Genomic DNA, 15,224 nt, shown 5'->3' on the forward strand with positions numbered 1-15,224 from the left:
ATAAAAAAATTTTAATCCCAAAATAAAACTTTTGAAAAAAAACTCATAAGGCTCATTAGTCATTAATGTTTTTTTAACATTTAACCTAAGCTTATGATACCAGATCCATCTACCATCACATTGACAAATCAAACAATATCACAAATTTGCAAATCAAAGAAGTGGTTAGTGATGCATACATACACCATAATCAAAGGTTAGAATGAAGATTCAATATAGTAACAACCATAATAATTGATAAATACACTAATGATGACAAATAAGATCAAAGAGTTAACCAGAAATACCATGTAAAAGTCATTTTTTATCATGGAAGCATAACTTGACTACGAAATACTTCGATGAGATTCCTCCATGAGAAAAAAATTGTTTTGATTTGAAATGGTTGAACAAGGAGAGAGAAATGAGAGTTGAAGAAGACAAATCAAATGGACAGCAAAAACAGTGGAGCTAGCCGCCCAGAAAATAGGGAGTCGGAAACTGAATAGTCGTTGCATTTAATGATTAGCACTTGGATTGTATATCTAAGGTTGTGTTTCAGCAGAATGTTTTGGATCTGAAGCAGACGTGGAATGATGTTTGTGTCGTGGCAACATATGAAGGTGAGATGATGTGTTGAAGTGGCAATTGCAGCTAAGGTGGCAGATTAGCGGAAAAAAAACTATTCATTAGCAATAGCATATTGTGAATAGGGTTCACCACTTAGCCACATTTTATAGTTTATAGATAATGGATATATTTTTTTCAAGTTTATATTATTAGTTTGTTAATTGTTTTGATTTATGTGTATTTTGTAATAAATGATCCTTTTTGGTGTAAATATGTTGTGTTATTAGAATATACAACGAACAAATAATATAAATGTTAATTACGTTGGTGAGAAACATAAATTAATTTTTAGGCGTTTGATATTACTTTGGTGGTGAATTTATTTCTTTATTCGACATAAAAAATTTTAATATGCAACTTTTTTTCTTAATTTCACTTACGATGACAAAAGATAGTTCTTGTATGTATGGTAGCATTGAATCGTTAGAATTTGTGGATGGGCTATTGCAATTTTGTAATATTGTTGTCGAACATCAAGTTAGGATGGAGGAAGTTGGTTTTTATTGCCCATATGTCAAGTGTGACAATGTATTAAAGGTGAATAGTGTTGACATCCTTAGGGAGCACATACTTCTGTGTGATTTAGGCACAATATTATAATTGAGTTTGACATGGTGAGGAGGGAGTCTATGAAGGAAATTTGTTCCATTGAACATGCACGAAGAAGGTTTTTCTTATATAGTGGAGAATAATAATTATTATGAGACAAATAAAGAAGATGTCAACAAGGATATAGATCGTGTGTTATGAGATAATGAAGGGGGTTGAGAACGAGTTAACGAAACGTCTTTCTATTTTTAACATTATACACACGATGATAGTATGATTGATGATTGCAAAATTTTAAATTAAGGCATGCTTGTAATATTTTTTTGGAGCTCCACCAAGTTTTCCTATCTCAATCTTTTGTAATAATAATAATATTCTTATAATAGTTTTTATCTTAATAATAATAATAATATTTCATGAAGTAGCTCTCACTCAAAATTCAACTTAAGCAGAGTTGCAAGCAGTCTATATATTCATATGTAGAAACAAAGAAATTAAATTTAATTGATCTTTAATAAAAAAAAACATCATATTCTATTATAGTACAAAAGTACATAAGACTTAACAAATTTATTTAATTATATTTCACGTTCACAAACAATCAAATTATAAGCCTTTGTAGAGTCATCTCCCCTAAAGGTCAATGTTGCATTTCTCAGAGATTGTATATTCAATTCAGTGATCCAATGTTCCAAACTCAGATCGATAAATAGCAGCTTCTAATGATGAGCAGATACAGGATGAGTTTCCACAAATTGACCTAGCTTCTATTACTGTTTCAAATATATCCAACGGATTCGGCCCATTGGAATAAGTTTTCGTTTTTTGCAAGGCTCGAGTACCGACCCAAATTCGTAGCAGTAACGGAGCTAGTAAGCTATATCAGTTGAATATTCACGAATTCATGATCAACTCATGCATCAGCTGAATGTTTAACTACTGAAAAGATCTGTCAGCAAGAAACAACATAATTACCAGCTTAATAATATTAACTAACTGAATAAACAAGGCCCACAGAGCAAAAACAAGATTGCATCACATTGACACATTGCAAAGGTTATTAGAATACCGAAAGTTAATATATCACGCATTGTAAAGGTGTCAAAAAACACGCTTTGGGCCATTTCAAGGGAGATCTCACGCTTTTGGCCGATATTTGGTGTTAGAATAAGCACATCATGATTATTGTGACCACATTGTTGCACTATGACAAAGCTTCACATAATCCCCTAATTCCATTCCATTACTACTAGTACAATAGTTACCGATCATTCGTTTTAGAGTTTTGAAATAGGATGGGCATGCAACAAAATATGGCAGGTTAAAATCTCTTCAAATTGCTGGCCAAACTCAGTTTCACACTCCATGCTAGAAAAATGTAAAATGAAGAATGACATAACACAAAACTATTCAGACTTCAGAGCAACAAAATCCTATTAGAATTGCAACATTTACCTCATTTTTAGAAGACCGAATTTTACCTCATTTTTAATAGGTATCAATAGAGAGAAAATTTTATATGATCAGCTCATTAACTAAAATCTTGAATATAAAATAAATTTACTAACCACATTTTAAACTTGGATTATATTTCTAGCTGAAACTGACTGAATAAAAACAATTATTTCTCATTTCAAAGCTATAAGATGAAGAGAGTAGAAAACACAAATTATTATCAAACAAAATAATCATATAAGATAATGGAACTAATGAAAATTCCTTGAAGAACAGAATTACGGAAAAATTACCTTGGAGAATCCTATTTCTTCAACACTGCTACGGACTCACTGCCTGCGAATTGATGATCAAAGCATGATTGTGAAGACATATTGCCCGAAAAACCCCAAAAATCATAGAAATTAGTTTTAAGATAAATAATACTCCTATTACGATCCACTCAAATTGAAGATATCTATATTTATCGAATATCAGGGCTTCCAACAAGGTCAATGTTTTACAATAAGAGCACATCCTAAGAACTTAGTCCAAACTCTTTATACGACTCACTATTTACTTATTTGAAGCCAGTAACAACTTGTATGGCAGTGAGAATTAACATCACAATCGCATACACTACCCCAATAACAGCCCAAGGATGGTTGAAGTAGTTATGCTTAAGTATGGCTTTCCATTGATTCCAACGAATACTAGCATAAGCATTGAGTTTTTGACAGGTGCCCGAGTAGTAAAAGTTTGAACTATTCAACCTTGTTTGCTTGAAGATCTTGCTGAACAGATTAACCACTTCTTCATTATTCCCTAGCCAATTCTCTATCACCCCACTTTTGATGAGTATGGCTACATCCTTTGGGGTGTTAATCAAGCTATCAAGGAATGCAAAGTAGTCAATGATGTATGAATCAAAGAAATAATGGCATTGCTCAAATACCATGATGTTTCGAAACAAGGATTCCGTATCATCTGTCACCACAAACTTTGGAATCTCCAAAACCCCTTTGTTGAATTGTATGTCGAGCAAATTCTCACTTCTTCCCACCATGAATTTGACTCCCGCTTCACTGAGCTCACTAACACTTGAAGTAAACTCAAATTTTTGTTTGGTATTGGGTGATGGAATTCGAAGGGTAGAAGGCAAGTAACATACTCTAAGGAAATCAACCAAATGTTTAACATCAATCATTGCTAGTGTGGGAGGGATAGCTTGGTCTCTTCCTATGAAAAACCTATATGTAATATCAAGGAAGGGAAGTTGCCTATTTTGAGAGGAGGGGTCAAAGGCTAGGTCATAAAGACCCTTAAGAATAAAGAATGGTAATTGGTTTTCTTCGAGCCTTATATCTCGAGTGACTTCTAAGATCATTCTAGGTGTATTAAAAATATGGTCATTTGCCTCAATGAATTCACGGAAATGGCCCCTTAAAAGAAGCTCAATTATGAATGTTGCATCAATGAGCGCCATTTCAATGAAAAGTTCACTAGGTAGGCTAATCGGCTCAACATAACATTGACGAGCTACCTCTTCCCATCCTCTTACAACTTGCACATAATAATCTAAGTTTTTATAAGCAGATCGTTGAAGAAAAGATTGCAAGTACCTCAATTTCTGTTGTTCCATAGCTACTAGTCTTGGATCTCCATAGTAGAAAGGGCCAATAGAGACCACCAAAGGCCGATAAGCATCTTCACTCACCATGCGAAGACTTTTCGGGACTTTGTAGATGCAACAATTTGAAGAAAGTGCTGGCAAAGATTTAAGCTTGTCTAGTATCGATTTCGAAACCCAATTGTTTGGATCTCCCATTTGAATGAGCTTTCACTTTAGAAAAACGAAATGAAATTGTGAGACAAGACAATCTACTAAAACAAACGAGTATGTATGCATGAAAATTAACATACTTCTTACAAGTCAAGCATGTTTTGTTACCTTTTTAGTTTTCTAGAGGTGGGATGAGTTGTGACACATACTACATAGTTTGATACACTCCTCTAAATATCAATGTGAGAGCTTTCAAATGTAGCAATCTCAACTGGAAAGAAGAGTAATATGACACATTTACTATATCGTCTATCAAATCGTTGTTTATTTAAGCACTTATTTTTGAACAAATTGATGCATCTTCAACAAACAACTACTCTCTTCTTTCCAAATCAATGCAATCTTATTTTCAATTCTGTAAGTTTCAAATTTAAGCACTCATTTTTGTTTTCTCAAACACGGTAAAATTTATCCCTCTCCCTTCCATTATGCTCCACCTTCTCTCCTTTGTTCCTACCACCACAAGAACTTTTCTCAGTTACTTAATAGTGCAGATAGAGTCAGGCACACAATCAATCTCAATAAATTAAATGACTGCTTGTAATCACTTTGGGAGTGTTTGGTATGCTTTTTTTCATATGCCATAAGGGAAATGGATAAGCAAATCCATTACTTGCGTTTGTTTAGATAATCAGGTAACTATTTCCATTTCCTTTTGGTAACCGATTCCTCCAATTTGTTTCCACTCTCAAAGCTAGATTCATTATCTCATACTTTATTGTCTATAACAAGATGTAAACTTGCCAATATAAAACAATATGCATTGATTTTTGAATTGGATAAATCAACCTGACAATTGAAATTTTAAAAAAGACATATTTCTTATTCAACTATGGAGTTCAATCAAAACAAAAATCCAATTCAATTTTTTTTATACAAATCTTTTTCAATATTTTTTGTCAAAAGTATCAATTTCTTGTTTATTTTTATGTTACATTTTTATATTTGATTTGATTTCTAATAATTTAACACTTGAATTATCCCATTGAATTTTTTGTATTTAAATACCTCATATTTTTTGTCTTTGTCAAATAATAAAATAAATTTTGCATTTAATTGAATTACTATGTGCTTTCCAAGTAATTGTTTTATATAGTTATTATAATTTATAACAATGACTTATACGGTTATAGCCATGCTTGTCATAATTTTGTTTGTGTTCATCTGCATTTATTTATCACTTTGATGATTTTTTTATGAAAAGATATATTGTTGTAGAGACATTGATGGAAATAATGGCGCAATAAAATGAAGTATAATTAATTACTCTTTCTACATATATCAAATAATAAGAAAGGAAAAGAAAATAAAGTGTTTCGCTTACATAATGATACCAAACTAACAAGGCCTTACAATTTCCTTTACCCCTCCTTAAGAGTTCCCTTTCCATTCCCAAAGAAATCAATCCAGCACATAACTATCTCAACATAAAACTACATATAAACGGATTACAATGACAATGATACCAAAAGGTTAAATGATTGAAACTTTTAAGTACTCAATATAATGTTAAAAAAAAAAAAGTAAAAATGGAGTAAGAAAAGAAAAAAGTAAAGTTACCAAATGCTGTACTGACAATTGATTGAAACTTTGTGAAATTATTTGTGGGTAGTGGGGTTCAATTTGTTTTCACCTGATTGTAATGCTCTTTCATGAAATCGATTCAATTTATAAGCAGAAAGGATGAACAATGAGTGTAAAAAATGTAGAGAAAATTGATTCGAAACCACTTATTAGTCTCCTCAAAGAATCAAGGAACCTTCAACTTCAGTTTCTGAATTCTCTTTCTTTTCACTTTTACCAATTTTGTTTGTCCAACAAACAAAGCAACCTTAGATTCTTGAGCAGTTATATATTTCAAGCAAATTAACTTTTTATAATCTATAAATTTAAACAGAGTCACATGAAATTTTGTTTAAATCATGTCAATTTAAAATTTAACAAATAATTTTTAATTTTTATAATTTTTTAATCTATATAATTAGAGACATTATTGATTAAATTTTTATATTAAATAGTGTAAAAACGAAAATAATGCAAATAGTAAAAAATAATGGAGGAAATACTTAGTATTTAAGAATACATGTAATGTAATGCTTATAATGGTATTAGTAGTGCTTTTCCTTGTCAGAAAGTGTTCTCCCCTTTTTCTACTTTCTACTAGTGCTTCAAACCACTTTTAGGTTTGTATGTACGTGTTCGGCGAAATTATGTAATCTCTGTCAAATTAATTACTACTACTCTTGCGTTTAATATTATACAACCTTAGATTCTTATTTAGTTATTTACTAGGTGTAGTGGTATACTTAGCTCCATTCTTATTTACTTGCAACATATTGCTATATAAATTTAATGTTTTATGTAATGTAGAAGTAATGTGTTATTTTAATTATTTATATATTGAATTATTCATATCTAAAAATTATAAAAGTTAATATTATAAAAATATGAGTTAAAAAAGTCAAATATGATCCTACTTGATTATATTTTTCCTTACACATTAGCCACAATATATAATATAAAATTGAACCATGAATATTTATAGTATCAATAACCGTAATAAAGCAAATATTTCACAACGGATGAAGCATTTCATTTATATATTTATAGTATGACAACTATTTGACAAGATCATGGTGGATGGCGCTTTGAAAATGACAAAATGCAAGTATTGTCAAGTCGAACTTACGGCAGGTTACGGCAGGTGGTAATAGGGGCATTTCACACCTTCACAAGCATGCTGCGAAAGCATGTCCCAGGAGACACTTACAACTTACTCCTGCTAGCCAAACACAATTGAAGATTAAAACAAATGATGATGGAACAAATTTGTCGGAGTTAGGTAGTATGAAGAAAGATGTATTCAATCAAGATGTATCGAGAAAGGACTTAGCTCATATGGTCATTATGCATGAGTATCCGTTGTCAATAGTGGACCACATTGGATTTAGGAGATTTGTTTTTGGTCTCAATTCTTCTTTTAAGATGATATCTCGAGCAACATTGAAGCATGATATCATGAAAATGTATGATGAAGATAAAAAAGCACTCAAGGCATTATTGGAGCATAATGAGAGTAAGGTGTCAATTACTACCGATATGTGGACAATGGATCCTTAGAAATCGTACTTTGAGGTAATAAGTCTGAAATGTTGATAATTTATTTACTATAATATGAAATGTTGTATGTTGTTTTATGAATTTCTGAAATATTATTTGCTTATTATGTTATATATAGGTTTTGTTATGTTCCATGTCCACATTTAAAAGGAGTTTTAGCTAAAGTTTTAATGGATAATTTGTCTCAATATTCTTTAGAGAACAAAATTTCTTCTGTGGTTGTTGATAATTGTAGTATTAATGATGCTATGATGGGAATCTTATTGGATAAGTTTGAGAAAAGTTCACTTGTATTGGGTGGAAAGTTTATGCATAATAGATGTAGTGCTCATATTTTAAACCTTATTGTGCAAGATGGGTTAGATGTGATTAGTTCTGCGATTGAGAAAGTTCGAGACTGTGTTTCATTTTGGATGTGAACACCAAAAAGAATTGAAAAATTTGAGGAGGCATGTCGCTTTTTGAATTTAAGTACTAGTAAGAGGCTTATTCTTGATTGTAAGACTAGGTGGAACTCTACATTATTAATGCTTCAAGCAATTTTGCTTTTTAAGAATGTGTTCTTGAGGTTAAAATATTTGAATAAGAGAATGAAATTTGAGGTTCCTAGTGAAGAAGATTGGACTTTAGCTGCTCTTGTGTGTGAGAAGTTGGAGATTTTTTATGATACAACTCTTGTATTTTCCAGAAGGAAATACACTACCATTAATTTGTTTTTCAACGTATTTGTGAAATTAAAGTTGTTTTGAAGCAATGGTTAGAATGTGATTTGGAAGTTATTAAGTGTATGGCTCAAAAAATGCAAGAAAAATTTGACGAGTATTGAGAAGACATTAATGAATTGTTAGCTGTTGCATCTATTTTAGATCCAAGAAACAAAATGGATTGTATTAAGTTTTATTTTGACTTATTTTATGATGGTGAAGCTGGGATGCAAATTGAAAGAATTAGAAAGCTTCTTGATATGCTAGTTGATGAGTATCAAGAGAATAAGAATGAGGATTATGAATTACTTAGTCAAATTTCCAAAAAAAGGGTACCTGTGCAATCTTCTAAGAGTGGATAGGATTTATGGGCACAAAATAAAATTGCTAAGACTAGCACAAAGAAAGTGGACCCAATCTTTAAAGTGGATCATTATTTAGCAAAATAAAATTGATGTTCAAGGCGATGGTGAAGTAGTTGATATTATAAAGTTGGTATTTTATTTGTAACATAAACTTTATAATATATATATATATATATATATATATATATATATATATATATATATATATATATATATATATATATATATATATATATATACTATTTTAATTTAAGTTTTTCATTTACATTCGCTTTCTTATAAATGTTTGTAGGATCTTGATGACGACCCACATGATTAGAGGAAGGAGTTCAGCATTTAGAAAATGAATGATATGGGAGTTAGATTTGTATTTGGACAAAGATTAACTGTGTATTTTGGATTTTAGTGTTTTCGTAACTTGAATTTAAGTGCTTTAATGTTGTTTGTAGAGTTATAGTAATTTCTGCCATTGAAGTAAAAATATGTTACTCAACTTTGTTTTTAAGTTTGGTTTTGAAATCATTATTGATTTAGAAGGTTTTAAGTAATTCTCTATGGATTTTAGGAACCTAGACCATAAGAGTCTAATAAGGGTTTAGATTAGGGTCCATATTAGGGTCTATTTTTTAGACTCTTTAATTTCACTCAAAAAAATAAACTTTTCAGGGTATGGTTCTAGACTCTAAGGGTCCGGGTCCAGACAATTAGGGTCTGGGTTAGAACTAAATTTTTAGACCCTTAATATCACGATCTGGATCTGGACCCTACCCTAAAATTAGGGTCTGGATCCGGGTAGGGTCCAAACCTAACCCATACCCTTAAATGCCCATCCCTACTTGATCTTGATCCTCCATAACAAAGAAAAAAAGTGTTAATCACATTCACAAATACTTATTTTGTACTTGCTTTGATTCTCCATACATAGACTTGAATAATGTTGACTCATTCGTATTTATACAGGCTATGAATATTGGACCCTTTCATTTAGTTGAAACATATCAACACAAGGATTGATTCAAAATGCGTCTACTATGCATATAACTTTAACTTTGAAACTGAAAATTGTGGCACCAATTTGTAGTAAGTGTTTGAAACTGAAAATGGCAAGTGAGCAATCAAGTGAGAAAAGAACTAACAAAAAGTGCACTAGCAGTCCCATATAATCAAGGACCATTCAACATTTCAATGTATTTACTATTTACATCATTAACTGTAATCATCACCAGAGACCAATATTGCTAAATTTCTTGTGAAACTGAACAAAAAAGACAAACCACAATCACTCAAATTAATACTACTAAAAGCCAACATGAAAAAATTAATCACATTGGGGTAAAATCATATCAGCCAAAGATTGGAAACTAAAATTCAGCAAGACTTAATATTCAAATAGCTAGCAGCATTGATAAGATCAAAAGAGTATTTAGATCACCAAGTCTTGACAAAGTCTTCATCCGAATTTTGAGTTCTTTTTCATAACCACTGTTATCACCAAGACTTAATATTCTAAAAACTCAAGGCTGGACAGCTCATAACATTGTGCTAACGGGTTTGTTCTGCAAGAATTTTTCTACAAACAACAACTAAATCGGTGCGGCTGTTAAATGATGCTGATTGGATTTTACTTATTTTTCAAAATAGATGCTATCTGTCAATCTGTACACACAAAAAACATAAATCAGAGAAGAAAAGAAAAATACTTACACTACAGGCGGCTCCTTGCAGAAGCTTTGATGCTTGCGATACTTGTGGCTTCTCTTGCTGTCACCAATGTGTTGATATCATATGTTCCTTCATAGGTGTAGATGGGCTCAAGGTTACAGAATGCCTGAAAATAGAACTATGATGAGCTAAAGGAAAAGAAAAGGGAGGGGTCGGGTAAACGAGAGCTCAAGGTTACATTGGCATAATAAAACACAAGATGACAAGATATACTAGCATAACAACAAATCCAAGGAAATTGAATTATGATAAACATTGATTTTTAATAAATTGGATATTAAACTGACAGTCCAACAGAACATAGCTAGCTTGACAGTAGTCGTTCATCAAAACTACTCCTTTTATTCCACAACTTGCACTCTTTAATCTTAAGGTTAGTTGGATTGGAGTCCTTGAATTCATATGTGAAAGATGTATCAAGTAATGGATCTGAAATACTTTCCTTATGCCCCCCTCCTCCCACCCCCACCCCCCCTCCATAAACAACAAAATTATACGCAAAATTATACTGAAAAGTGTTAACTTTGACTGCTTATTTATATGAATGACAACTAGTGTGAGCCTGAAGACAAGATTGCCAGAAAAGTTTGAAGAAACTAGTGTGACCTTTTTGCCTATGATATTATTCATATCAGTTATAAACAAATATTTCCCTACTTTTCAAGTTTAAACTAAACAAATTCTCACATATTTTGGTTGTTTAAAGATAGGGAGCATCACAGAAAAAAGTCATTTGTTTGGTCAATCTTCATAAATTAATCCAAAAGCTCACTTCAAATAGTACAAATTTGCATAATTTATTCAAATGACGGTCCCTCATAAACAGAATCAGTGCTACTATGCTTGAATTTGTAGAGAATCTATATTTTCCTCCTCTTACTCATCAGATTCAACTCAAATAAGTCGGACAAACATGGAATATTCGCTGAAATATTCAAAATATATCAATCTAAAACTTAAGTAGTAAATAACTTATTTAATCGTAGCATTATCATCCTTCTTTTTTTTCTTTCTTTCTACCACATTTGAAAAGAAAAATCGACGAAAAAGTCCAATTATATGAACTTGAAATGCAGGGAGCAAATAAAAATTATAGCTAATTTGTCCTTAGCTTTATTCACCTACTTTTGGTTTATAAAAATTTGTAATGAAACATCAGACAAATAAAACCAACAAAAGCACCGAATTAGATAACAATGAAAACATTACACTAAATTCAATTGCAATTAAAAATCAACAAAGTTCATGATATGTGTGGCTATCATAAGATGAATGATATAATCTTCTTATTATAGAAGTCACAGTAAAACCTTCAAAATTTAATACAACTAAAATTAATCAATACGGGCTAGCAAACTAAAATGAATCAAGTTATCAAACATTTAACAGGAAAAACACATACTTATACAAAACAAATACTTTGTCCACATATTTATATAAAGGATGTATTTTATGTATCATGTATTCATTTGGATGTTTGATTCTTAATTATTGATTCTTCCTCGAACAAATCATGCAACTATGACTTTATATATGTCTGCAAAAGGGAGTAAAAGGGTCATTTCTTCATTATATATTAACTCATTGATATTTCATACAATAACTAATCCCAACGATCCCTGGAGCACTAGCCGCTGGTGTTGTGATCTTTGGTGATGATTTTATGTCAGGATTTGAACTTCCAGCTGTAAGAATACAAGACTCTAGCCTTACTCTATCAACTGATCCTCCTTTCTGATAAGAAATTATACTTTTGCGTTGCAAACTACGATTATAATGTGGAATGCATTGTTTTGTAACCAATAACTATGTTTATAAATGTGGTTAAGTTGAGTAGAGGGACATAGTTTTACAATTTAATAACCAAATAAGCTGCACAGGATAAATTTTACAGATTTGGCTACCACACAAGATAAAGCTGTTTCAAATTATGCATAGTTTACATTCTTGTTTGCACCATTAGCTGCCTCCTACCGTCAGAGGCATTTTATCAAACACTTTGTAGGCATATAATTCAAACCAACATATATAATCATACATACTTTTCAATTCAAACCAACATATATAATCATACATACTTTTCAATTCAAACCAACATATATAATCATACATACTTTTCAATTCAAACCAACAATTATACATTTCAATGCTTCAAAATAAATTGTAACAAATTTCGTAGAGATGATAGTTAAGAGAAATCATATACCTTTAATTTGTGTTGGGAAATTAGGTTTTACTATGAAGACGATTAGAAGAGATTTAAAATGGTTGAAGAAATTATTTTCGTCCTTCAAGCAGCAGGCTGAACTGAGATATAAGTGTTCTCGTCCTCAAGTAGCAGGCTGAAGCAGTTGGCGGCACAAGGTTTGAACGAAATGGCAAAGACGACGGCTTTTAATGTCAACAGAGAGATTGGAGTATCTATACTTGAAGACTTGCATCAGCAACATCAGTCACTTTTGCATGGACATTATCCAGTGAGTACTTACTAATCATTTAAGCGACTCCATGCGTCCCAATTTTGTTCTAACACTTGCCTTTCCCATAGTTCAATTACATACATTCATAAGAGTATTTTGATATTGATCTAGCATTTCTTCTCCCTTTTTGTACCCACAGTCCATAAGCTCACTCCTTTCTCATTTCATTCAAAAAAATTGTAACTTTGACTCTTAATTAACTTTGCTGTGATAATTTATAATTGTAACTATAACTATTTGTTTCAAATTTTAGGAGGTGAATGACTTACTCTAGGGATGTATGAATAATTAGCTTCGACTTGCTATACATGTTTTTAAGAGAGCTTGAGATGGTGATTGATCATGTTTTTGTTGATAAATAATTGCTTAATGGGGGGACGGAATTAATAAATTAAGTTTTAATAGAGTTTGAAAGATTCTTTCTTTTATCATTGTTATACAAAAAAGGTTGATGTGATTATTACATCCTACTGGTAGTTCATCACAAGTAACACACACATGTTCAAATAACATATCAGAAGATACAGTAAAGCTAATGAAAGCCTAATTGGCAACGAATTAAAACTCTTGCTAAGCGATAGATTATTGTTAACGTCTGATTGTGTCTGAGTTGACATGCTTTTAATGAGTGCATAAAGATATGTAGTCCTATGGTGCTGAAGGCAGCAAGTTTGTAAGAACTATTAGAGGATTTGGAGAATTTTCGGTTTACTTTAAATTGGACTATTACATTTGTTTATATTTACATATAATAATCTGGTTTACTTTAAACCGGATTATTACATCTGTTTGGAGTAGAACACAACGATGCACAATGTTCAGCTCTTAAAAATATTGATATGTGATCATCTCCCAGAATACCGAGTTTTTGTCACGTTTTCATGGCGCCGGTACTGTCATTGTTGTTGATCAACTTCAAGACATGACTTGAACCACTCTTTCCCTGCTTCTTTTGTTTCTCCCGAGATCGGTCAAACCATTGAAGGCACAAAGATTGCATCTGTAAGAAGAAGCCTCTCTGATAACACACTCTGAGGAACTTGGACCATGCGACCAAACAGACTACCACAAATCAATTACCCAACCAAATACTTATCCGTCTCAATTTATTGATTACAGTTTCCAGATTTGCAGAACCATTGTTCTGTGAGCAGATTTCCATGGGCGCACAACTCCTTTGTTGATAGATTTTTATGGTTACACGTCTGCTTTTCAGATTACGCCATCTCTGTCTAATTGCAGATTTTTGAGGTTACGGAATTTTATTGTTACCAGTGAACAAAACTCAAATATGTGCCATTTTTGGATATAGATTAGCATTTAAAAGACTCAAATACATGCTCTTAGGTTTGTTTTAGAAAGATACGATCAACTTCTTCATCTTGTTCAATAACAACATCAATTGTGAAATGAAAGCCTCAAAGAGGTTTAACAATAAAAAGCAAAAAGAAAATATAAGCAAAGATGAACACAAGTGTTTATGAGATATCTTAGACACCTCCCCCTCAAATGTAGTTTTATTATAAGTGATTCAACAATATAAGTATAATAAATATTTTCTTATCTTGAGAACAACTCTCTCAAGATCACAATACTAATTTAATGAAGAACACTCTCAAGTTTCTTATACAAAAATAGCTTTCTCAACAATATGTGTGTTTTTGGTGGCCTTTGATCTATGAATGATACTCCCTTTTATAGTGGAAGGTGAGTATCATTCTTAGAACTTCTCAATTACTCACCATAAAGTACTTTTGACACCCCATTTAACTATGACAATAAACATTACAATAAACAATAGAGTATTGCACCACATTATTGCATAATCACTACAAATTCTGACCAAAAATAGGATCCAATGTAGTCGGCTCGACTACCGCTCGATCAAGCCACTACCTCGCTCGATCAAGCGAGCTTCTAGTGAAGCTATTGACTTGTTATGGACATTCTGCTCGACCGAGCCAACACCGCTCGACCGGTCGAGGTAGGCACTGCTCGATCGAGCGCCTGATCGAGCCACTCAGTCACTCACAGTTTACTTCTTTTGTTGTTGCTTTGATCAAGCAACTCTCATCAATTGTTCCAAACCTTAAACCACCCATATTCGACACATCTTTATCGACCCTCTCCAAAGTACAAGACAAAGCATGTTCGATTAAATGTTCAAAGTTAACGTCATTGTTAAGATTATCGGCACTTGCTTTAACAAATTGATCAGTGATAAAAATAAGGGTTTTCTTGTTGTGGGTTTTGTAAAACTTCCTTTTTCTCTTTTGATTCTTGAACCATGTGATTATGAGGCTTTACTAGGTTCTTGGACAATCTTAATCCTGTTTTTAATTCTTCTTGATTATTTCTTGCCAATTTGTTGCAATTACTTAAAACAATTTAAGGTTTT

The 15,224-nt window shown here is 31.9% G+C and overlaps 1 protein-coding gene across 11 annotated transcripts; it reads right to left on the reverse strand.

Moving 5' to 3' along the window:
* Window positions 1-1,013: 1,013 nt before the first annotated feature.
* LOC130797187 (UPF0481 protein At3g47200-like) lies at window positions 1,014-13,267 on the reverse strand. Of its 11 annotated transcripts, none has more exons than XM_057659680.1 (6): window positions 12,553-13,267; window positions 10,329-10,452; window positions 7,125-7,217; window positions 4,544-4,646; window positions 2,907-4,435; window positions 1,015-2,107 (listed from the first exon to the last, which is right to left on the reverse strand). In XM_057659680.1, exon 5 carries the CDS (start codon window positions 4,418-4,420, stop codon window positions 3,173-3,175), a length of 1,248 nt encoding a protein of 415 aa, XP_057515663.1. In that variant the 5' UTR covers window positions 4,421-4,435; window positions 4,544-4,646; window positions 7,125-7,217; window positions 10,329-10,452; window positions 12,553-13,267; the 3' UTR covers window positions 1,015-2,107; window positions 2,907-3,172. The 11 variants fall into 11 exon arrangements, 10 of the variants coding, with proteins under 10 accessions (XP_057515668.1, XP_057515663.1, XP_057515661.1 ...); XM_057659678.1 differs by having other exon boundaries at window positions 7,125-7,214; window positions 12,553-13,266; XR_009038795.1 differs by lacking the exon at window positions 4,544-4,646 and having other exon boundaries at window positions 1,308-2,107; window positions 2,907-2,949; window positions 4,215-4,435; window positions 7,125-7,214; window positions 12,553-13,232.
* Window positions 13,268-15,224: the final 1,957 nt, after the last annotated feature.

The sequence above is a fragment of the Amaranthus tricolor genome, chromosome 12 (assembly GCF_026212465.1).
Source record: "Amaranthus tricolor cultivar Red isolate AtriRed21 chromosome 12, ASM2621246v1, whole genome shotgun sequence".
In the NCBI taxonomy this organism is placed as follows: Eukaryota; Viridiplantae; Streptophyta; class Magnoliopsida; order Caryophyllales; family Amaranthaceae; genus Amaranthus; species Amaranthus tricolor.

Bases quoted from the DNA above. Each gene is read 5' to 3' on its own strand.
- LOC130797187 (XM_057659685.1), bottom strand. From the start codon at position 4,420: ATGGGAGATCCAAACAATTGGGTTTCGAAATCGATACTAGACAAGCTT.